We start from the raw sequence: 25,281 nt of genomic DNA on the forward strand, positions 1-25,281 counted from the left end.
CAAGGAGTCAGAGAATTCGCTCGCTTTCCCAAGATCACAGCCTCAGAGCTGGAAGAAGGTCTTTCAGTCCTTATCTGCTACCTGGTAGGTCTTCTAATCTGTAAAATGGACCAGTAATAACGGCTCCTCCACAGGGTTTTTATGTGGTAACGCCTGTGAATTGAAACATGCCTGGTCAATGTTTGTTAATCTCTAACTGCTCTCACTTGTGTTTTCCTAGACGAGTGTTGATAGTCTCAAAGAAGTTTCCTCCATTTTAATTAATGCTCAAGTGTTCGTTTATGTCCTAGGCCTATTTCCTATCATCTCCTCCTTTTCTCCCCTACAGATTATCCTCTCTTTTCTCTCTTCAGTCTTTCTCTCTGTGATGTCTTCCTTGCCTGAGCATGAAAACAAGCTTACCTTTCTGTTTCTCCCACCTAAAACAATCCCTCTCCCGATCTCCCATCTCCCTCTGGCTTCTGCTGCCACCTGTCCGCACCTCTGGGACCTGTCTTCCTGCAGAGAGCCAGGGTGGGCTGGGCGGGAGCTTAGCTGTCAAGACTCTGCCCCTGTAGGCGGGCCTGTGGTTTTCCAGCAATGCCCGTGACTGCTGGGTCAGTTCGCCTATAACTCGGCGTGCCTGTGGTGCCGGCATCGTAGTCACATTCTCCAGTACTGCTGTGTCAGTGATATTTGCTTCTCCATCAGCCTGACTCTTGTCTCTTTTAGTCTCTCTTATTTGATTTAGAGCTGAATTAGCAAGTAGAAGGGAATTATTTGTTAGTATCCTCAAACCTCAACAATAGAAAATGCCAAGATTTAAGGGGTAGGTGGGGAAGAGCAGGTTGTGATCTGATCTGCTTCATGGCTTCATCATTATCCTGGTCAGGGAGCCATTCCTACCTTCCCCTTGGCTGTTCCCAGCTCCCACTGAACCGCTACGAGGTCTCAGACAGCCCCTTCAACACCGTGATTCTGGCAGCTGATACCCATCAACTGCAGTTGATGTAAGAGATTAAACGTATTGGAAAGCCTGGATCTGACAGGCTGATGCCTCCTAAATCTGTAACAGCAGCCCAGCCTGCACACTGAGCCAGGTCGTGAGGGTTCCTCACTGTTCTCAGGTCAAAGAGCAAACTTCTTACCGTGGCACGGCCGGCCCCACTGCCTGTCACCTCCTCAGTGTTCTTTCTGGCCCAGCCACATGGAGCTTCTCATGGCTCCCTAAGCAAGCTGTGTATTCTTAGGCTTGTGCAAATAGTGTGCTTTGCTTGGAAGGAAAGTCCCGTTCTTCCCCACTTCTGGACTGGCCAGCTTTGCTTTTCATCCAAAACATAGCATCCCTGCCCTGAGAAGCCTCTCTAGGCAAGATAGGGGCTTCTGCCTCAGTGTTTCTTTCCAGACTTGAGTTTCTTGGGGGATAAGTCTCCCCTGGATCCTCAGGGGGTGGAACAAGGCCTTCTCCATTGTGGGCACTGAACACAGGTTTGTTGGGTGAACGAGTACATTTTCAACGTCACTATAGACTTTCTTATTCTTGCTTGTTCTGTTTTGAAGTCCCCTAAACAATTCCATTTTTTCTAGAAGATTCCTGTAACAATTTTTTGGCAAAGGTGGGCAAATTTCATACAATGAACAACACGCTAGATTAGATTCTTGTGGTGGGTTAGATTTCCCTCTGTTTCCAATGTCGATTCTGGCCCCTCAATGAAGAGAATGCTGAGTTAGGTTTTAGTCACTCCAAATCTGAGCAGCCTATAACAGAAGCTAAATGTTGTGAGAACAAGTTTAGTCTGGAATTTTCCTTGAGACCATGTATAAAAGACACCCTGTGCACTGTGGTGTTAGTGGATGCTCCTGGATGGATTCTTAGACAGATACTAGATGCGTCTGGACCTTGTCTTAGGCCATGACTCTTTGTTCTTGCTCCTTACAGTCACTATTGGGCTTCTCGTAACATCTCAGTTACAGCTTTTGATTTTTCTCCTCAGGTTCCTTTTTTACCCTCCAATATCTCTAGGAGAATACACAAAACCGTCAATTTTATCACCTGTATACATGGGAAGTTAGTAAAGGTTTTTAGTGTGTGTGTGTGTGTGTGTGTGTGTGTGTATTAAGACGTGGAAGTATAGTGACTTAGAGAGAAAGAAAAGTACTGCCTTTTTCCAAAACTTAAAGGAAAAATTGAGGCTTAAAAACCTGGGATGCTTTTAGCTTTGTATTATATCTGACACATGGTAAACGCTTAATAAATTCTGGCTACAATTATTATTCTAATTATTAATATTATTATTAGTAGTAATAGGATCCTGTACTTGGAAGTGAGTGTGGGGAACATCCTCTCCTGCCCCACAGTCTCCATAGGAAGTGGAGATTGTGTATAGGAGCTGGAGTTCACCCAAGCTACTTTTCGGACAAACAGGATCATGTGTTAGGAACAGAAGTCAGCAGCTGTTACTCCTCCGTGGCATTCCAGAGATGTGGACAGATGTATTCAGATTGACCTTCCTTACTCAATGAGTGTGGGAACCGGTGGGGAAGGGTAGGCGGTGGGAGAGACAGCAGGGGGGCTGGTGAGATGGTTCCCAGAGGGGCCCAGTCACATGTGAGACCGTTGAAAGCAATGTTGAAGTTAACAGTTCTATTTCCTGGAGGTTCTGTGCGAAGAAACATGTTAGAGGGTGAAGGCCATTATGATTTTTCCAAAAGGAGGAAAACCAGGCAGGACGGTTTTCCCAAGGCCAGGACAAGATTGCACTTCCTGAAGAGGTCAGAGGGCACCTCCTTACCATTCCACTGATTGCACAGCAGGGAACAGAAGAGGGTCAAGTCAGGTTCAACACGAGATGTGGAGTGAAATACATTCCTCACCCTGCCCTCCCAACCCCAGTCATATTTAATTAACATTCCTGTCTCTAGAAAATCTCCAAATGTTCCAGTGGCTTAAAAAAATTAAAAATTCAGTCTGACATAGGGCCCTTGGTACCTTTGTGCAATGCCAGCAATAAGGCAGGCAGCCGGTCCTCTATGAGACCAAAAGGACACGGCTCTGTGAGACTGTTAGATTTACAGAATAGTGGGATTTGAGAAGAGCACAGTAGACTTGCCTGATTTCTTTAGGTCCTAACAACTGAAAGTTTACACTGTCATAATGGCTTAATCAGAGTCTGATAAGTAATAGTCTTTCTCAATCTTTAATGACGGTCATTGGTGTTTTCTGTATCTGCCGCTCCTCTTCTGCTTTCTTTCCAATTACCAAGCGAATGAACCTGTTGTCATGGAACTGTCCTAAAGCTCAGATGAGCATTGCCTGGGCTCATGATGTGTCTTTGCTGGCAGTAAACAAATTCCTGGTCTCATCAGGATTAATTCCTATAGGATGGTGTCAAAATGACACAAATTTTGCTTCTCCCTCTTGACTGGGTCTGCACGAGGATAGGGTCAGCAGGGAAGTCAGGAGAACCACACACTCCCTACTGAAGGAAGGCTTTGCAAGTCACGTGTAGGGTTCTTGCTAAATCTTTGTGAAGCTGGTGCTGAAGCTCACATGTGCCTATCAAGAAGATACATTCGTCTTTAAAAACCTTGCTCCTAACCACCGCACTGTCAATCGCATAGCCAAGCTGTTGCTTGATGGGGATTGTGTCTACTTCTCCCATGATGCTCAAATCTAAAGTTCACTTTTTTGGGTCAGACCAAATTGAGTTCAAATCCCTGCTTTGCTACTTACTGTGAGATTGTGGGTAAACTACTTAACCTCTCTAAGCTTCTGATACCTTACTATAAAATGGAGATATTGATAGTACCAACCTCCTAGCGTTGTGGAGATTCAATAAGACGATGCGTGTATGACGCTTAGCACACTACTGGCTACAGGAAGCCTCCAAGGAATGGTAGCTACTGCTTTTCCTACTTTGGAGCAATAGGCCTGCCTCTATAAGTGGTCAAATGGTTTTTAGGTAATTGTTTTAAGCTACTTTTCACTGTATTTTTCATGTGATCCTTGATAAAACCTCCTAGATTGTTCCTGCAAATATATCTTTTTGTAATACTTGTTTACTCAGTGAGATTATTCAATCAATATGGCAGGTATTTCTTGCTTTCCTGTCTTTTAACGCATAGCATAATTTTTTTCAGGCTTTGGTCCTGCTGGCTTGTGAGAGTATGCACGACTTTCTTAACTTCGTCTTGGTCTATTTTTTTAATAAGTGTTTCATACCAACAGCTGGGTAATACCACACAACTCAAAGAGAGAATCTCAGCCGTTGTTATTTTCCCACAAACACCGTGTGAACATTTGAACCTCTGTAAGGCAGAGCTTTGGGGAGAATTAGAAACTAAAATGAAAGGCAAGTTTCTAGCTGGAATTTAGATCAAAGAAGATATCCTGGTAGGTTTGCTCTATATGAGTTAGAGACAGCCACAAGTCTTCTCATCGTTGACTGGCTTGACAACTACAATTCTTGAAGACTCTTCAATCATACTTAGTAGTTTATACTGGTACATGTTATTACTAAAGGATTGTGCATCAAGGAGGGATACTCTGCTGATTTCTCAAACAGGGTTCTGGTGGTACTCATGCTGTGAAGTAAAATCGATCCATGTAAATATATCGAACGTATATTCAATGATCCGTTTTGGTTGATCCAACAAACATTTATTCAGCCCCTTATGATAAGCATGAAATGGAGATTCATTAAATCTTATTTCTATTTTAAAGGTGGGGAAAGCCACACACTGTGTGAGACGTGAACGACTCACCGAGCGAGGTATTGTCATCTCCACTTTACACACGAGGAATTGTGGCTGTGACTTTCTAAGATCATATGGCTACAAAAGGGCCCAGCTGGGATTTGACCCCCCCACCCCGCCAAGTCCACAGAACTTCAAGTCCCGTGCTGTTAGCCACTGGAATTCCCAAATGTGTGGTTCTTTCCCCACACCGACACCGGCTGAATGTCCTACCATTCAATTCAGTTCTGACACTGTTTACCTGGAGTTAGTGTCAGATCCCACAAGTTAAGGGCTCAGTCCCACAAGATTGCTCTCATTTCAGATGTTAATTGCAAGTCTCAGGTTGTCACTTGTACTTCTGACCGACTAGCTATAAATTGGGTTCCCACAACCCCCTCCTCACGTTCAATAATTTGCTAGAACGGCTCACAGAACTCAGGAAAAAACTTATGTTTACAGGTTTATTATATAATAAAGGATATGATAAAGGATACAAATGGACAGCCAGATGAAGAGATATGCAGGGCAAGGACTGGATTCCAAGCGCAGGAGCTTCTGTCACTGTGGAGTGGGGGTACACCACCTTCCCAGCTTGAGATGTGCTCACCAACCCAGAAGCTCCCTGAACCCTGCAGTTCAGGGATTTTTATGAAGGCTTCATCATGTAGGTGTGATCAATTATTAACTCAATCTCCAGCCCTTCTTCCCTCCCCAAAGGATAGGGGGTGGGGTTGAAAGTTCTAAGCTTCTAATCATGGCTTGATTATTCTGGTGACCAGCCCCTATCGTGAAGCTATCCAGGAGCCCACCAAGAGTCACCTCATTAGAACAAAAGATGCTCCTATCACCCAGGAAATTCCAAGGGATTTAGGAGTTCTGTGACAGGAACTGGGGTCAAAGACCAAGTATTAAAACAAAAGATGCTCTTAGCATCTTTACTAATTAGAAAATTAGAGTGGTTTTAGAAGCTGTTGCCAGGTGCCAAGGACAAAGAACAAAATATGTATTTCTTATTATATCACAATGTTACATGCCCTGAGATTCTTTTTTTTTCTTTCAGGATCTTGCCCCCAGGCTTAGTCCCTATTATGTTTCAAATAGCCTATAGAATTTGGTCACTCGTATTATATTTTTCTCTGGCAAACCATGTAGTTGGGACTTCAGTATTCTCGCTGATTGATTAAGGTCATTTGTTCCATCATAGTGCATATGTCTGTGAATTTCAAGAGCATGTGTGGACTTAAGGAATCTGGAATTTCTCCAGAAAAATACAGGTGCATTTTTGTGAAGCACAGCATGATTATGTCTCCCAAGGGCCACTGCCCTTTTTTCTTTCCACGCTCCAGGAACATAGGCTCTGATAAGATGTCGTGTTAGAGGCCTTCCAACAGAAAAGTAATGCACGCTGCCAACCTTTTGTTCTGAAGGAATTGACAATACTGGAGAGGGTTGACAGGAGGGAGGCAGTATAGTGCTGTGATCAGGGCAGAGCAGTTCAAGTTAGAAAGATCTAGGTTCTAATCCTGGCTCCACTGCTTCCTGAGTCTTCTTAACTCTCTGTCAGGGTCAGTCTTTTCATCTTTAAAATGAGATAACAATAGCATCTTCCTTACAGCCTGTGCGAGTATTAAATGAGATCAGGCATGTGGAGTGCTTGGTCCATAAGTGCTTTCTATTGCTATGGGAAATGTGGTAGGCTCTCAGTACTCCTGCGCTGTTGGCTGTAAGGTCCCTTAGTTCATCTCTAGCATTTCTACTTCTCAGTGTAGGTGAATGCTATTGAATTTCAAGAGCGAATGTGAAATGACACTAGTGTGATACATGTTTAAAAAAAAGGAAGGCAAATGTTAAAGTTTGTGTTTCCTTTTTTTTTTTTTGTGAGGAAGATTGGCCCTGAGCTAACATCCATGCCAATCCTCCTCTTTTTGCTGAGGAAGACTGGCCCTGGGCTAACACCTGTGCCCATCTTCCTCCACTTTTACACGGGACGCCGCCACAGCATGGCCGACAAGCGGTGGATTGGTGTGCGCCCGGGATCCGAACCCAGGCCACCAGCAGCAGAGTGCACACACTTAACCACTATGCCATGGGGCTGGCCCCAAGTTTGTGTTTCTTTTTATTCTAGAGAAAGCCAAATAGGATTGGTCAAGTAATAAAATCAAGTACACTTAATTCTTGTTTTGTGAGTTTGTATAAGTCAACTAACCTCTCTGGGCTTCAGCCTCCTCCTCCTCAAAATAAAGGAGTTAGACCAGATAATTGCACTGTTTCTTTCCAGCTAGGTTTGATTCTATTAAACACTACTATATATATAACCTTAGCTGGATGCTATACAGTCATCCTTAATATGCTTGAAGACAGTTATTAACTCCCTTCTTCGCTTTTGTTATCAATCATAGGAAAGTTTGGGGAATCTTTGTTTCTACTGTACATATTCTTCATCTCTGCGATGAGTTTCAGAGCCTCTTGTTCTAGATCTGCGTAGTCTGATGGCTTCAGAATAGGGGTAACCTTTCAGAGAAGGGTACCCTACCTTTTATAAATTGTCCTTGGAAAAACATCAAGCCCTGGGTAAGATATAGTTTCCCCTAACCGAATAGAGGGTCAGAGACAGGAATACTGGGTCAGATTCTAGAAGGGAATCTTCTCCGGGCCTGGGGGCATGACTTCATCATTGACTTTTAGTTCAGAAGAGTAAGTGAATCATTTTCAAGGACAAATTTCTCCAAAGGGCAGAAAGATGTGTCAGCGTGAGAGGGTCACAAAGTCTGTGTTTGTAAGAAAATTGAAAAGTGGACAAGGGCCTATCAGGAGAAGAAATGCTTCTGATCTGTCATTTATCAGATCAGGAGGGAGGAACGGGAAGGCTTCTTCCACTTAGAGCTAGGTCATCAAAGATGTTCACTCTAGCATTTTAAAATAGCAAAAAATTGGTAGCAACATTAGGGGATTGTTAAACAATTATGATTATAGGATGGAATATTATGCATCAATTACAAATGATGTTTATATAGAAAACCTAAATGTCATGGGAAAATGTTCAAGGTATAACGTAATAGTATATATCTATTGAAAATTATAAATAAAACATGATATTAAATACATAAAAATCTTAATAGAAAAACACGTGGAAGGCAATGGACCAGAATATTAACAGTGTTTATATCAGAGTGATAAGATTATGGGTGAGTTTTGTTTTAATGTTTATTTTTAACCTTTAAAAAGGTAAAATGTACCCTTTTCTAAATTTTCTATAGGAAATATGTCCTACTTTATAGTTGGAATAAAAAACAATACAAGTTATCTTTAACAAAACACATACACAATACCCCAAATTAGGGTAATTATATAAAGCTTAGATTATCAGGAAAGGAGAAAAAAATTACCAGACGGTTTTGAGAAAGCCACTGAGTACAAGATCCTGACCTAGGTGCCAGATGAGGAGAGTAGAGTCAGCCAGGCCAGTGGAATGGCCCAAAGTGCAGGAGGCCTGGCCGGTGGGAGAGGGCTGCAGAGGCATGGTTACCAGCCTTGGGGAGCCTCCTGCACACCTCTTACTTAGCCTTGAATGAGTCCTTGAGGGACACAGAGAGCATGAGATACCAAGGGTCTTTTGCTTACCTGACTGTCCCCCTGAGGACATGTGATGTTTTTGACTCTCCCTTTGCTTAGGGAACCTCCTCCAGATGCTCAGTGGGCATGGGTTTGTTTCTCAAAGTTCCTAGAGGTGAACTGTGGGAGGCTGGCATAAACTAAGCAGCGTGTGCTAACTGCTCCAGAGGGCTACCTATGTCCAACACAGAAGTTTGATTCCCGATATTTGTAACTCAGCACTGATACAGATGTTTCCCAAATCCTCAGTATAGTTCCTACGGTTGTCTTTTTGACACCGTCTCTCCCATCCTATGAAAATCTCTCCTCTGTGCTAGGCTTTATCCCTCCCTTAGAACACCTTGTTAGTCTACCCTTAAATTCCTGCTGGGGTTCAAGCACCCATTTTTACAGCACTGATACCCATCCGTAGAGAATAATTCTCATGAGCCCATCACAGAGTGACTGACATTCTTTTTCAATGACAAGAAAAGGCTTGCCTTTAAAAGAAGAGGAAAAGTCTAAAGTCATCAAAACAATGTAATATCCTGTGTGAAATGTTGCAGTCACGGTGCCTTGTGGTTTGGGTCCCTTGATCATGTGCCCGGAGGGAAGTAAGTTGGCAGTGACGGCGACGCTCAGGCTGGGCAGGCGCGTCTCCAGCTCATCTGGCACTTGGGCTCCTCGGGGAGGAGGGGCTGCAGCCCTGGCCCACCGTTAGCACGATGATCCTCAGGCTGCTCCTGGCTCTCAACTTCTTCCCTTCAATTCAAGTAACAGGTAAACAATTTTGATTTCTTTTCTTCTTTAAGTTTTTCTTTTGAAGTCTTTGATTGGCTTAATTCATTTTAAATTTCAAACAACTTGTGAAATTTGGACATTTGAAATGCAGCTTTGCTCTAACATGTGACTTGTTATTTAGAAACTCACTGATTCTCAGACTACAAGGAACATCCTTTGGAATTAAACAAGATTTATTTAGCTATTAGTTAATAGTGCCCCAAGTCTTTTTAGCTCATGTATATATGCATTTCCTTACTTAGGAAAACTGCTATAAGCAGGTTGGTTCTGAAAGCTGTGGATTTAGACAGCCTGGGTTCATATCACAGATCCATTTCTTACTAGCTACGCTTAGGCTGGTATTTAAACTCCCTTAGCCTCAGTTTCCTTATCTGTAAAATGGGGATGATAATAACCTCATCTCAAGGTCATTGTGAAGATAAAATGAAATAATCCACGTGAAATGCTTAGTGTAGTCAGTGCTCGGCTAACAACATAAACGTTAGATGTAATGACTATGTCTACCCGAACTGAATGAGTGCCAAAATGAATTCTGGACTCGTCACAGAACCTGATACAATATAAATGCTAATAAATTAGTTTTCTTTCACAATTGGCTGAAAATATGTTTTCTTAGATTAAAATCTTTTAAGTTCCCAGTGATGATGAGGAGGAGGATGATACACCCCACACTATTACAGAACCCCATTTCAGATGAAGAGACTGAGTGATAGGAACGTTAATTTGCTCAAGGCTATAGAGGTTCTAGTTGTGGAGGCAGGCGCCAGACTGTCTTAGTCGGCCTCTCCAGCCTGTCCTCTTGACCGTAACGCTGTTCCTCCTAACACGATGTGGTTTGTAATGCCCTAGCTCCACGTATATCCAAGGTTAAGTCATCTTTGGAAAATCACAATTCTGACCAGAAAGAGCTTGGTGGGCTGGAGTAAGGTGTTTGTTGAACTTGTTCTCAGAGTTAGAAAAGGGTCCCACTTGGCTCGAAAATTGGACTGGATGGGGTTAGTGGGCGTGTTTAAATAAGGATAGTTATTTTTCCCTTGAAGTGACATTGAAAAGCCAGTGTCTTCAGTTTTCTTTCCCATTTATTTTGGTGGTTCGCAGGCTGCATTACTCGTTGTTGTTCTTAAACATCTTGTGCATGTGCTCCAAAGGGTGTAGTTTCCCAATCAGCACGAGTACCGTCGTTACCTATATACCCACCTGTTTCGTCATCTGATGTGCCAGTGGGCATGTTACAAATTGTGTGTATTTATAAAAGGTGTTGATATAGTGAAAGACAGGAGCTGGTGATGAGACGGGTTATGCCCCGGTATCTGGTACCAAGTATTCAGAGCTCTCAAATATATTTTAAAAGAATCTTTAAAATTCATTTTAAAAAAGGTCTTTAAACTTTATTTTTAAGGGATCTTTAAAATTTATTTTTAAAGAATATTTAAAGTTTCTTAATTTATTAGACAGTAAGGGATAGGCAGAAAGGAAAGAGAAGCCTCGCTCTGACAGAAAACTATGTAAAATTCGTAATTGTACACAAAATACTTTTCTGATGTGCTGTGGTCAACCATCTACCGTCGATTCATTCACTCTCTTTTGAAGATAATTTTTGTAAGACTCAAATCTTTATATTTTTTCTTTGGAACATTTGTTAAAAGGGGGAGAGCCCAAAAAGTAGTCGGAGAGTTCACACACAAGGCAGCTGTGTTTTCTGCTTTGAGATACATCTACCTTTTAGACGCCAACTCACCCTCTGAATAACTTTTAAGACTTGATGCTGAGAGGCCGTCTAATGGAGTAGGAAAGGGGTTGGGGTGGAGGGGGCACTTCTGAAATGCCCCTTCCAGCAAGAAAACTTAAGAGAAAGAAAATAATTGCAACATACAAAAATGTCTGATCCGTTCTAATCGATGGGGCCAAATCTTCCATGTGCTTTTTGTTTCTCTCTCTGCGTTCACCCTCCATGAAGAAATTACAGATCAGGGGATTCTCTGGTCAAAGTGTAATCGTCCTCCCTAGGGGTGTGAGAGACTACTGTATATCTGTGTTGTGTGTGTGTGTGTGTGTGTCTATATAAATGAAGAACAGTTCTTTTTTCCCTTAATTTAACAACTCTAACTCATTGATTCACAGCATAGCTTAAAATACTTATTCTATGAAAGTTAAGCCTGATTTGATTCTTCATGATCTTGATGCTATAGAAAGATCTTTATGGCTAAATTAAAGAGGGATGATTTGGCAGAGTGAGGAAACATTAACTCGGACAATTCCTTTACCAAAGTTACATGTTTTCTACCAGATTTGGATAATTGTGCCATTGAGATCCACAAGAGAGGATTCTATTGGACTTCGGGACATGAGTCCCGCTTAGAACTGTTGGCCCCGTGAAAGGGAAGCAATTTGTGATTGACGATAGAAGGAGTGGGCATATGATAACGTGGCCTTGTTCATAGATTTGTCAGCCAATATTGGTTATTTTTCAGCAAGCTAATCATCCAGGATGAAGACAAAAATCAGGACAACCCCACTTTTTTTTCCCTAGAGGGTTTCTTTTCATTTCTCCTCAAACCTTAGCAAATACACCGTCAAAATGGCCACTCTGAACATGATTGATTTCTCCAGTGCTGCTGCCTTTCCCTCAGCACTTCTTTTTCTGGGAGAGGCACAGAAGGCAGGAAAGTGATTGATGTTTAATAAAAAATCATCAGCAAACCAATGTAATTAAACATTTTACTTTTACTTCAGCAAATGAGCCCTCTGAAGTAGTTGTACACAAAGAGAGGTAATTTACATCTCACAAGAAAGTGCTGCTCTGAGGCTGGGCTTGGGAAAGTACGGGAAAAAGATGGACTCGAAAAATGCAGTATACTCAGCAGTTTGCTGTATCTACATGACATCTAGTACGTGGTAGCCAGATTTTCTGACCGTTAAAAAATTGACTGGGTGTTTTGTCATTTCAAGTAAATTTCATGGGCATTTCAAAAGTATAGACATTGCTTAAGAATTTGTTTTTTTCTACTACCATACCCTACCATAAGATACTACTTTTTATTTTATTTTTTTAAGGCAACCATCCAGAAAGGACTTTTACATCAAGGACTGTAAAATTAATATCAATGTATCAATACCAGGAAATAGAATGAGTCATTTTCACACATAGATGAGAAATAGAAATGAATCTGTGATCATAACTCTGAAGTGCTCACATTCAAACCTTTACTATGGGTGGGGGGACGGGGATCTCACTGCCTCTCTGTCTTTAGACATAGACTGTCCCCCTTTTTAATGTCTTTATTCTGTTTTCATGAGTGGAGAAATGCCATATGATTACCATTCAGCTTTTATCATGTGTAGATATCTTCCTCCAAGTATTTCCTGCATATGCAGTGTGCTGACATTTACAAAATGAAAATTTTTATGCCACCAACATCCCAGAAGAAAATTCCGTTTGTGGTTTATCATCTCTAAAATAATAGCTCTTTTTTTTTTTTTGAGGAAGATTGGCCCTGAGCTAACATCTGTTGCCAATCTTCCTCTTTTTTTTTTTCTCCCCAAAGTGCCAGTACATAGTTGTATATCCTAGTTGTAGGTCCTTCTAGTTCTTCTATGTGGGATGCCGCCTTAGCATGGCTTGATGAGCGGTGAGTATGTCCACACCCAGGATCCGAACCAGCGAACCCCAGGCTGCCGAAGAGGAATGCGTGAACTTAACTAGTATGCCACCAGGCTGGCCCCAATATTAACTGGTATAGGCATTGATAAGCATGCACAAGTCATTGCAGACTTTCTTCTCTAAAAATCAGAGGGCAGGCATGCCTTCAAAGCACAGTTATTTCACAGCAAGTCATTGAAAAGGATAAAATCTTTCTTTTCTCCTTTTTATCTTGGTTAAATTTTTCTTTGCCTTTTTCTTCAAGAAATTTATTATTTATGGAACTTCACAGTGGCTGAAACTTTTCTTCTCAGTAGATAGTTTAGCTGAACTTCAGGAAAAGTGACATCTGGATGACTTCGTGACTGACTAAAAGGGTCTCCGGTTTTCTGAGCTGTGTTAAGGAATCTATGTCTTTTTGATGTTGACTTCTTTGACTCTTTTCAGGCAATGACATGGTATTGTCATCAAAAAAGTGTATGTAGAGCTTTCAGTCTGAGAACCATTGCATGAGAATTGGTCTCTAAAGCTGGAGGGAAGGTAACACAAGGCCCCATAGAGAAGTGGTTGAAAAGTAGGTGTCTAACTTCTTGCCTGTTACTCTCATTCTGATGACTCTGAACACTGGAAGAGGAGTGCACTGGGTGGGATCAAGGGCTACTCAGTCGCTTGTTAGAGGATGTGGAAAAGAGACTGTAGATTTCTTTGGCCTTAGAGTTTCAATGTTAATTTCATAGACATCTTAATTTAGTCTCTGTGTCACCATGCAGGTTACGTGTGTTTATGTTTTCAGTGCTGGAAAGGAACCTGTACTGTGGTGGAGAATTTCTTACTTAACTTTGAGCTGCAACTTTATCTCTGTATCACCATTACCGTCATCTTTTTCATTTGTCATCATCTTCATTATCTTGGGGACTCTGGCTGCCATGGTAACCAGGTCAATGGTTCCTGATGGTGTCATAAGAGTCGCCCACTCACAGTTCACTCTGACCTCTGATCTAATCGTGAGCCCCTTTCTGCAATATCTGAGTCACCCTTTTGGCTCATAATCCACCAGGTAGTGTATTGATTACGGCCCTAACTCCTGTTCGTCACCCACTCATTCACGTAAGAATCTGAATTATTGACATGTCTCACATTTTAACAATGACATAGATTTCCTTGTTAAGAACTTAGGTGGATGTTTGATTTGTTTTACTTGCTGAGAAGGTAGAGCATTGTGCTTTTTATTGCTTAGGGATACTTGACAACTGATGAAGTGTCAGAACATCACTGTGGCTGTATTTGCATGTGACCTGATGACTTTCTTGGCTGTTGAACACTACTACTAATAAAGGCATATAATTTAAGACCAGCATTAGGAATGTTGAGTCCAGGAGTGTTCCATTTCTGATCCACAGACTCTGTCCCACAGAAGGTGGATGAGAATGGGCGCATACGAAGAGAGTGTTTCCTTCCACCATGAGACTCCTAGGGGGACTAAAACAGGGTATTAGCTGGTTACTGTTCTCTAAAGGGCTGAGTTCCTATTTTCTAAGGTGCCTGCTCCTTCTAGTGCTTTGGTAAGACAGGTCTTCATTTGTGAGTTCATTCCATAGGTATTTATTAATATCTTTTATGTGCTAGTCTAGGTTCTCTGATCGAAACAAAAACCTAGTTTGAGCTTCAATGAAGTAAAAGTGAGAATTGTGAAATCTTCCTAGAAATATTTTTTCTTTCAGTTTAGGAACACTGTGAATGATTCTCTATTAACACTAATTTATTTTATAGTAAACAATTATAAACAGAAGCATCCATACAATTGCTGAATTCAACCACAGACATTTAGAGATGGGAGGGAACTTAGACATCTCTCAACTGATAGGAAAGGAAGTTGTGTTGATGGTTCCCAGAAGATGCTATAGAAAGATGACATTGCAACGTATCCTGGCATTTTTGGATGCTTTTAGGCTGGACTCACCTTACTTATCCAATCTATCTCCTTTCCTAGCCTACCATAAGATCCTCAACCCCAATAGTGCAGCTTTCTTCACTGCCTCACACACCTGCACTCTGCATTGGTGACCTTTCTTTCTGATGCTGTTTCCCTCTTGCAATTCCCTGTCTCCTCCTTCCCACCCATTCAAATCCTACTCACCTTTCACTTTATGTTTTTAGTGCAAGATCCACACCCTTGAGGAGGCTTTCCCTGGGTATTCAGCTTTTATTGTGGACTTGTAAGAGGAATTCCAATGGGACTGTAATTCAATCTAACTAATATTTATTAAACCTCTATTATATTTCAATCTCTTTTGGGGTCTAAAGGAACATAAAAAGAGGGAAAGAAATATAAAGACTTAATTAGCACACAAGAACTGCTTGTGCAATTAATCAAATTCTCTCTGCTTTCGAGGACTTTGTGATCTAGTTGAGAAGACTATAGATGATAGGATATAACAGCTGGAAACAGATAAATTACGCTTGGTGGTCGCCTGCCTCACTGTGCTGTTTGATGCTTTAATGACTTTGCATATGTTATTCTTGTCATCTGGAATATCCCTTACATCTCTCACCTGAAGAAGCCGTCTCTGAGACCCTAAATGGCAAAGTGAGGGACTTCTTTCCTCCTCTGGATTCCCAAAATTGTTGCTGTGTGTTGATGCATCTGTTTTTTCCCCTAGACTGTGAGCTGCTTGTGGGCAGGATCGTGTCTTATTCATCCTAATGACCTCAGCACCTTGCACAGCGCTGGAAGCATTGTAGGTGTTCAACAAATATTTGTTGAAGAGGAAATGAATGAATTAGTACTAAAATGAGGAAGCATAAAATAAATACTGTAGTAAGATTAATATAGAATAGTAAGCCTTTATGGAGAGTAGGGTGTTGAGCTAGACTTTAAAGCTAGACTGGATTTGAATGGATGATGTTATTAATAATAATTGCTAGCTAATATTTATTTTGCTCTTATGGTGTGCAAGGTACTATTCTACCTGGCTTTTCCTGTATTAAATCATTTATTCTTCCCCTAAATCCTTTGAAGTAGTTACTCTGATTATCTTACTTATAAGATGGGGACACTGAAGCATGGGGCAGGTAGAGCAACTTGCTCGTGGTCACACAGTTAGTAGGTGAGTGAATCCAGGGTTCATGTTCTTACCAACGCCGTGTTGCCTCAGGAAGGAGAAGCAATACAAATAAAGAAATGAAACCAGGAATATTGTTCCACGTTCTTGGAACAGATGGCCAGTCTGAGTGGTGGAGGATTGGAGAGATGCGATAGAATTAGGTCAAACCAAGGACTGAATATTGGTAACAGAAGTTCACACTTCATTTTCAAGGCATTATGAAGCAGCAGAAAGTTTTTGGAAGTGGGATGGTCTAGAATGTATGAAGACCAATGACAAGGAGACCATGCGAGAACATGTTGCTGCTTTCCCAGGAAGAGGGTAGTAGATTAGGATTTGGGTGGCAATGGTGGAAACAGAAAGAAGTGACTATTCTGATAGATGTTTTGAAAGTAGAAATTCCAAGACTTAGTGCCTGGTTTGTGAAAGAGAGAGAGAAATCAAGCATGATGCCAAAGTTTTTGGCCTAACAGAGGAATGGTGGTATCACCACCTTAAGTCATGGTGTTGCTGCACAACTGAGTTTTGGAGGAAGACAGTGTTGGATTTTAGACACATTGAGTTTGAAGTAAAGGTTGAGATGTGAGGAAGAATGTCCAGTACAGAGCTGAAGATATGGGAACTGAGCAAGAACTAAATATTTAGGAATCTTCATCTTTGGAATGAAGCTAGAGTCATGGGAATGGATGGCTGGCAGAAAGGAGAGGGTTGCACTGCAGAGAAGCAGAGAATTGAACTGAATCTGGAAAATAGCTCCAGTTAGGAGTCAGCTGAAGAGGCTAATGAGCTAGTGAAGGAGACAGAGAATGTGTCTGGAGAGGTAAGAGGGGGATGAGGCTAATGGCATGTCAGCAAAGCCAAAGGAGGAAAGAGTTTCAAAAAGAGACAGTGGTTAATAGCGTTACATGTATAAGGGAAGGAGAAGTGAATAAGAGCTTGGCAAGGCCACTGGTTTTGGCTAAAAGGAGACCAGCTGGGACTTTTGAGTTTAGGCAGAGTGGAGGGAAGGAAGATAAGCTTCAAATGGTTAAGAAAAAGTGGAGGGGGACACAACAGAGACAGTGAGAAGGAGAGGAAATTGCTTGATAAACTGAAGACAATTAGAAACTTTTATCACCTAGAATGTCTACTGTGGTATTTCGTACATAGCAGGCCTGTAATACATGTTTGCAAATTGAGTGCTGGTCTTGAGTGTGTGTGTGTAGTGTTGCAGGGGTGGAGGGGAGAGAAGGCTCTTACAAAAGAGAAGAGGAGGAGAGAGAGAAAAAAAGAGAATGGAGGTAGTTTCCTTGAGGAGATAGGGAGGGAGATTTGGGGCATGGAGGATGGGAGTATTAGAGAGAGGAGGACGAATCTCTGAGAAGAGTGGGGAGGGAGAGAAGAGAGTTACAGGGGTTTGTGGAGACGTGTTAGGATGAAGCTAGGGGGATGAGGGATTCCGTGCTGGCAAACCTGGCGTTAAAAACCTTTTGTTAAACGTATGTGTGTGTATATGTATATTTAAATCTCTCCAGACAGGTCATGGTGTTAAACTTATTATAAGAGCCACTGGGATTACACATGCCTTGACTTTGAAGACTTAGCCCATTTGTGCTTTAAATTCGCTGAGTCTTGAAAAATGCACACTATGGCTGGGCTTGGCCTCAGCTCACGGCTGAGATAACAGGGTCATGAGGTTCACACCAACCCTGCCCAGCATTGCGGGCAGGGTTCCAGTTTCCAGTCAGGGAAGTTAATCTCAGCATCTCCCTGTGTTTTTCAGAACAAAGATGAGGCTGCTTGCCCTTGGCTTTGGGGAGGCCACATCTGTTATTCTTTTTCCCTTTCTTTTTTCAAACTCAAAAGCTAAAGCCACTGATTTCTCAAGGTAGGGGGATGTGATCAGGAGTTTTTGTCTGTCACACTGTGACAACTTTTCTAGGCCTTTGTTTCCTCATCTGATATGAGAGGGTTGGACTAGAAGACATCTCGGGTTATTTCTGGCTTAAAAATACTTCTTACGTGGAATAAAAACTCAGGCTTTCATCAGCTCTAACAAGGCAACTCAACACCCCACCCCTTTGTGTATGCTCTTATGATCCGATAGAGAAAATACAAAGAATCACAAACCAGCCATCACTGAAATCGCTTGGAGAGATTGTGAACCAGGATCTTAGACACTAATACGCTTAGAAATGACCACAGGACTTTGGGGACAGTATTGCCTCTGCTCTCTTCTTTCTTCATCTGTAATGGCAAGGTTCCACGCAGTAATTATTTTCAAACTTCCAGGCCATGACCAGAACCAAGAAGGTTCTGAATGTGCCACAGTGGCCCTGAGAAGATTCTTTGGAGGTGTCCAGGAAGATGGCTTTAGGAAGGTTCAGGAAGAATGAAACAGACAAAAAATGTGCTGTGGTCTTCTTTACAGAGTTATTCTGAATGAGGGCTCAGAATGATGGTGGCTCAGGAGGAAAGTATGGTTCCCAAATTTGGTTACTGGATTAAAAGATATATTTTAAAAACACTATATTAATATAGACAGTTCCTTGATACCTGTGGGATTTCTTCTTATCTTTTATCTGAACTACTGTCATAATATTTAGGTAGAAAGCTATGAAGCCCTTACCTACTGTAGGCAAACTTTCAGGGTAATAAAATTTGATTTTTGAAGTGGTTTGGTGGCTTTTGGTATAGGTACCTCTTTCGTATAAGTTAAGATGCTCTGTCATGTTGTCCTCGTAGATTGTCCTTCTAGCATTAGGAGCTGAGAGGACAATCACAGCCCTTTGTGTGGTAGGGGCTGGGTCACATCACCCCCAAGGTCGCGTCGCTCTGGTTTAGGAAGCTTCAGTCCCAGAGTGCTCACAGCCTGCACTGCTGGGTAGTGTCTCTGAGGGGCAGGGATGGGTTATAGTGCAGGCAATGGTTTTTGGCAGGTTTAATAATAGCTGTCATCCTAATACAGATGACATTCCAATGTACATATCTATCTCTGATTTTCTTGAGGTCCAGTCTGACACATTGAACTCCTGGACCTTTCGTCCAGGATGCCTGACCTGTCCCTCAAACCCGACAACATATCTAAAACTGAACCCAACAGCTTTTTTCAAAATTTCCTTCCTTCACTCACCTAATTTTGTCAATGGTGCCGCCACTGTCACCCTCACCCAGTCCATGAACTCTGTGTCATTTTTGATTCCTGTTCACCATCACTGAGCATAACCAGGCACCAATACCTTGTCCATCCTTTCCATCCCAGCTGCTGCCTCTGCAGCTCAGGCCCTAGGAGCTCGCATGGATGCTATTGCAACAGCCTCCTGATTGGTCTCTGCCTCAGCTCTACCCTCGCTGCAAGCCAATGCCCTCCGCACTACTGTGCTAACCTTCCCGAGCGGCACTTACCACCCCATTCTCAACCCAGATGTGTTCAACGTCTCCCACTGCCTTTCTAGGAAAATCGGTGTGACTTTTTTTTGGCATTAAAGGCTCTCCATGATTGGTATCAGGCATCTTCACTTACTTCCCACCTACGTAAATGGAATGATTTGCTTGTCCCCAATAAACCCTTACACTGAAGGTCATTTCCTTCATCTTAGCCTGTCTAAATTTGCCCCAGACTTCATGGCCCAGCTGAAGGTCAGCCTGCACAAAAGCCTCCAGAATCCTCTGGTCTGGAATCAAGGCCTCTTTCATGAGACTGTCAGTGACCCCCTACAGGGCTCATGCACCATACGTAGCTTTGGAGTGTAGCTAATCGTGTACCTACCTTAGGATTTCTCCTAGAAGGAAGAGGCTGCATCCTTTACCTCTTCCTATCTCCCAAGAACCTAATGCATCAGGTCCCATTATTTATTTGCTGGATGAATGAGTGACTTTGCCCTGGCAGAAGTCGGAATACCAAAGAACGATTTTCTGACACATCAAAATTTCTTTTCAGAAGGTACTCATTGATCGTTTTGATAATTTTTCTCTCTTAAGAATTAATGACTTAGGTCTGGGTGCTCAGATGGGACTTTTTGCTGCTGAACTATTTGACCTCTGAGTTACTTTCTTTGTTTTTTTTTTTTTTTGTGAGGAAGATCGGCCCTGAGCTAACATCCGTTGCCAATCTTCCTCCTTTTTTTTTTTTTTTTGTGAAGAAGACTGGCTCTGAGCTAATATCCGCGCCCATCTTCCTCTACTTTATATGGGACGCCGCCACAGCATGGCCTGACGAGGGGTGCGTGGGTCCACGCCCGGGATCCGAACCCGGGAACCCCAGGGCCGCCCAAGTGGAGTGCGCGCACTTAACCACCACGCCACCGGGCCGGCCCCTGAGTTACTTTCTGAGAGCTGCAGGCAGCAGAATAATTTTCGAAAAGGACGAGGACAGGTGTCCTCTGTGATGTAGTGTCTGCCTGCGCAGAAACACAGATCAGGGTTAAGGTAAAGCTTAGACTAGTGCTGGCCAACAGCAGCTCGTTTAGTAAATTTGTTAATTAGGCTTCTATTTCTATTTCTATTGTTACCCGTAATCATTTGTACTTGTTTGAGCTAAGGTCCCTTTAGATTCTGTTCAAAAATCACACTGTTTGTCCATCAGAGTTAATGAGCTTGATTTAACTGATAGTGGTACACACACAATCATGGGCGGGGCTGGTTGCCTGGCCTGACTGCTTCTCTTGACAGAGTCACTGCTTCTGTCATAGTGGCCTCCTCTACACAACTCTCTTTCCTCCTGGTTTTCATGACCTCGCCCTCCGCTCCCCCTTCAGACCTTAGGGTAGTCATGACTGCTGCTGAGAGCTCGGGTTCTAGCGCCATCCCTGGTGGTCCACACCTCTACCAACAGTCCTTTTATAAATAAAACCTCCTCCTACTGCCTAGCTTTGCGTGTGCCATCTGCTTTCTGCTGGGATCCTGAAGGAGACAACACGTATGTATATACACCATGCTTTCTCAAAGCCCTTTTTTTGGACAGGCTGTCCTTAAATCTCTAGTTCTTGTGAAAACGGGGAGAGTTTCAAGACGACAGTCAACAGAAAACTGGATGAAATGACCACAAAGTTATTTTGAAAATGTAACGTGCATTATGTTTTTTTTTCATTGTAATATGAATTTCAGAGAATCTGGAGCCATTGAAAGTGTGATAGGTCATTTATAGCTTTGTGTTTATCTCCCTAGTAGCTCAGAGAAGATGGTGAGAGACGCTGTAGTCTGATGGGTGTTTTGTACTCTTTCTCACATCTGCATGAGGCCAAGCCACCAGCCAGAGTTACCGAAGCCACAGATGGCCGAGTCTCCCTTTCCTCCCAGAAAGCACAGTTTGTCCTACAGATTCCTGAGCAAACACTGGATTGGCCTGTGGGGAAGCCTGTCCCTTATGGAGCTTGAAAAGAAGCAAGTGGTCAGATGGCCACGTGCTGAAGGGTGTCTTGGGCCTGAACAGGAAATATACTCAGAAGAAAGTTACGGTAACTTCACCAGCTCTGTGGGCAGGAGGGAGGTATTCTGTGCCAGGGAAACCAGCGTCACCTACACGATAGGTTCACAAACACTGCAGGGCAAGATGGTTGAAAATAGAAACCTTTCATTTTCTTTGGTTCCTGCCTAACATGTTAAATTCTGTTCAGTCAGAATATAAAAAGGAAACAGCATGATTAGGATCTTACAATCTGATTTTTAAATTGCAAAAGAAACTCTGATTGTGATGTGCAGAGATGGAACACAATAAAGTTCTTAAGAGGTTCTGAAGGAAAATCATACTGCTAATTAAACATGTATTATATCTTTTGTATTGCTTCCTTAACTTCTCAATGCAGTCTTCAGTCTTGAGTGCTGCCTACTCCACTCTCTGGTTCACCAGCCTCTATGTGCCATTTTATTTCTCTATAGTGTTATGATAAAGAAAAGGCAAGACAGAATATTGTAAATTCAACATGACAAATAAATGTAATTCCAAAGGCCCTGAAGTTAAGGATTTGCCCAATGAGGTTTAGACTGAAAAGTAACTTTATATATTGGCTAAAGTTCATGTTCAAACTCTTTTGTACAGTTGGGCAAGCTGAAATGGAAGCGTTGCAATGGTATAATTATTGCTTGTGGATTTGAAATAATTTATGAGGCATTTCATGTAACCATGTTGTCTGTAGCCCTTATCTGGGATCCACCTATGACCTTCAGATAGTCTCTGAAATTGTAAGCAAAATGTTTCGTGTATGTGCACTAGAGGCAAAGAAAGTTTGGAAACATACTTTTTCTAAATATGACCATGAAATCAAGTCAATTTTGCTGAATGAACAAAGCTGGTTTTCTATTCATTCATGATTTAAAACATTGCTCCTAGAATCACAAATAAATAAATTATATCTTAGCTCTTCCACTATTTGTGTGACCTTGTTTAAAAGTCATTTACTTCTTTTGTTTTCAGTTGCCTCTTCTGTAAAATAAAGGATTGGCTTAGATCATCTCCAACTTTCCTTCCAGCTGAGCACTTTTTGCAGGATGGTACTCCAGCAAGATGGTGGAGAAAATGAAATTTATCTTGATCCTATCCTCTTACCACTCCATTTACTCCTCTAGTCTATGGTCTTCTCCCTAACTCTCACTTCTACTACCATCCGACTATCAAGTCCAACTTTGAGAGCCTCTAGAGTCAATCACTGAAACTGTGTTGAAATTTTGAGCAACCTAGCAGAGGGAAAAGAACAATAGAAGTCATGAGGCATGAGCAAAGTCCTAAGGGTCACTTACTTGTCCTTTAACTTTGAGTAAGTTGTTTGACCTCAGTTTCCTCATCTGTGAAATGGGCATAAAGATGACTGTCCTGGTTATTTACTTCACAGTTTAGTGTGGAGTTCGTATGAGATAAAATAGGAAAAAGCGTTTTGTAACCCTATGAATGTAGGCCACAGTTACTAATTTCTCACATTGCATTTTAGGCTTCATCTTCTTTTGAAATCCAAGCATTAACTGAGCTGATGGGGAGGGTTCTTTTAGGGTCAGGGTTCCTTCTCTGGGGCTTGGAGCCACACCTTAGAGATGGTTATCTACTCCACCTGTGCAGAGAGTTGACTTGGTTATTAAGATAGTAATTGACCCATTTACAATAGGTGAAAGGGAAAGTTTTTTTTTTTTTTTTTGTAACCAAGCTCCTCTCCCTCCATTCTCATGGAAGCAAAAAACTTTCAATTTTCCAGAAGTCAACTATATCACAAGATTCACAGATTATCTGTGGGAAATCTTTTAGCTCTCACTGCCTGCTCATGAGCAGCAGATAAGTACCTTCTCACCTCCAATCTTACTCTTTATGTTGCCTGTTGTCAAGGAGGAGTTGTGAGGGAACGAGGTTTGAGGTTACTGCTTCCTGTCTCCACACCTTTAGCTGGTTTAGCTGCTAGGAAAGGCTTTGAAAAGCAAAGCACTAAATTCTTCATCAAAACAACTTGTCAATTCAGTTAGAGAAATGTCTGTCAGCCAATCTTTTGATACCAGAAGCAAATACAATTGATGGCTTGACAATGTTTCTCTTTTAACCTGGTAGGTTTGACCTAGGTAGACCTTGCCTAACTACTCACAAGAGGGAAAACCAAACATTTACAGGGAAAAGGCTAGATCTGCTAAGACCGAATTAACCTGAGAAGGATGCTTTCCACTCCTAGCAGGAGCTGGAAAGCAAAATGGAATCAAACAGAAGTCAGTACTGGGAAGCTAAATATTTCTCTAGTTTCTTCCGAATCTAGATATGTCCTTAAATTTTACACTATGTCCTTAAACTATCTGAACTCTTGTGGATTGCCTAAAACTCAGAGGACCAAAATATACATCAAAGCCAAATGTCATTTGATGTTCCGGTTATCAATTGCTTTGACTTATCCATGTTATTACTCCACTTCCACAGAGTAAGGGGTGTGCATCTTCACAATGCTCCATTTTATGAAAAAAATAAGAGGAATGAGAACTATTGTGTCTACTGAAAGTCATACTGATCATATATATTTAGTACCTTAGAGCAATTGGTTATCTTTTTCTACCACCAAGAGTGAATGTCCTTCATTTACTGTCTCTCCAAAGCAGATGTCGATTTTGAAGTCCTGTGAGATGGTTTATCACTTAGGCTTCTCTGAATGATTGACATGAGCCAAGTGGGCCCAAGTGCTATAAGGGTATAAATGTTGAAAAACAGGAGGTTCTATCAGCCAATCCTGACTCAGGTTGAACCCTAAGCTAAGAGGCTGTTGCCACCCACTACCACGTATTAGGCAAACTATTTCAAGCATAGTGCCTAATTTTAAAATTATCTGTGTTGACACTGAAGAGGGAGAAAGTAAGCATCAACAGATAAATTGGATGTCTCTTTTTCATCAAATGGCTATGTAACCAATATTTTTCAAGCTCTTTCCCAATAAAATATTAGAACAAAGAGTCACACAAAGAAAGACTTTTCCTTCCCTTGCTCAATTTTTGAATATGCCATCAACCAGGAGAGTATTGAATACGTAACAGCCCGCCTAGATGCTGGGATCTTGGATGGCTCTTCCCTGAAAAATTTCTCAATTTCTAGGGCTGAGGTAGAACAGGCTCCGGAGAAATCTGATCAGTCTTAACAATACTGAGGTTTAAAGTTGGAGGCCCTGTGATGAACAGAAGGAATATCTATCTTCCAGTTATCTCACTTTATTGTGCTTTGTGAAGGAAAAACAGTTTCAGGACAGAAAGACCACTGCTTCCTCCTGAGAAACAGCAAACACTGAACTAAGCTCCAGGGAGTCAATTGTGTTCCCAGGGACCTTTGAGGTAATTTGTGTTTTCTTTGCAGTGATCCCTTAGGCTGGAAGAATGTCTTCTTCATAGCCCAGGTGTCCACACTTCACCTGAGTTTCTGAGCTGTCTATTCTGGTCATGTAATTAATTAAGAAGAGACACAGGCAAAAGGAAAAGTTGGTTGGTCTTTGTGGCCTGAGGACAGTCATTTTTAACTCCTCGTTCTCCCTCACTCCCACGTCTAAACCAATGCTGAGTTCTGCCAATTTTAGCCTGTGAATATTTTCTGAGTTTATCCACTCCTTTCTAACCCTATTTCAGGCCCTTATTACCTCTTGCCTAGACTACTACAATTGTATCCTAACTGGTCTCCATGTTTTCACTCTTGTATCCTTCAAATTTACCTTCCACAGTTTTGCTAAAGTGATCATATAAAACGAAAAGTTGTACATATCACTTTCTGCTTAAAATCCTTCGGTAGGTCCTTATCACCCGCAGGAGTGAGACTGAGCTATGAACTATGCTTGCTTGGCCAATCTTGTCTTCTACAGCTCATGGTCCAGCACAATCGAGGTAGCTGTAATTCCCTACACCTGCCGTACTCTTTCTCGCCTCTTTATCGCCTCTGCCTAGACTGTTCTTTTCCTCTCTTTTCTTATCTTTCCCACAGTCCCCTACCTCACTCCCTACCCCAACACACATTCT

General features: G+C 41.9%; 1 protein-coding gene across 1 annotated transcript in view; it reads left to right on the plus strand.

Moving 5' to 3' along the window:
• Window positions 1-8,945: 8,945 nt before the first annotated feature.
• Window positions 8,946-25,281, plus strand: part of CD28 (CD28 molecule) — a 29,157-nt gene continuing 12,821 nt past the window's right edge. Inside the window, exon 1 of the mRNA XM_004426821.3 lies at window positions 8,946-9,087. Coding sequence (XP_004426878.1) covers window positions 9,033-9,087 — 55 coding nt within the window. The 5' untranslated portion in view covers window positions 8,946-9,032. The remainder of the gene's footprint in view (window positions 9,088-25,281) is intronic.

Source organism: Ceratotherium simum, chromosome 9 (assembly GCF_057802395.1).
Source record: "Ceratotherium simum simum isolate JZ-2026a chromosome 9, ASM5780239v1, whole genome shotgun sequence".
NCBI lineage: Eukaryota > Metazoa > Chordata > Mammalia > Perissodactyla > Rhinocerotidae > Ceratotherium > Ceratotherium simum.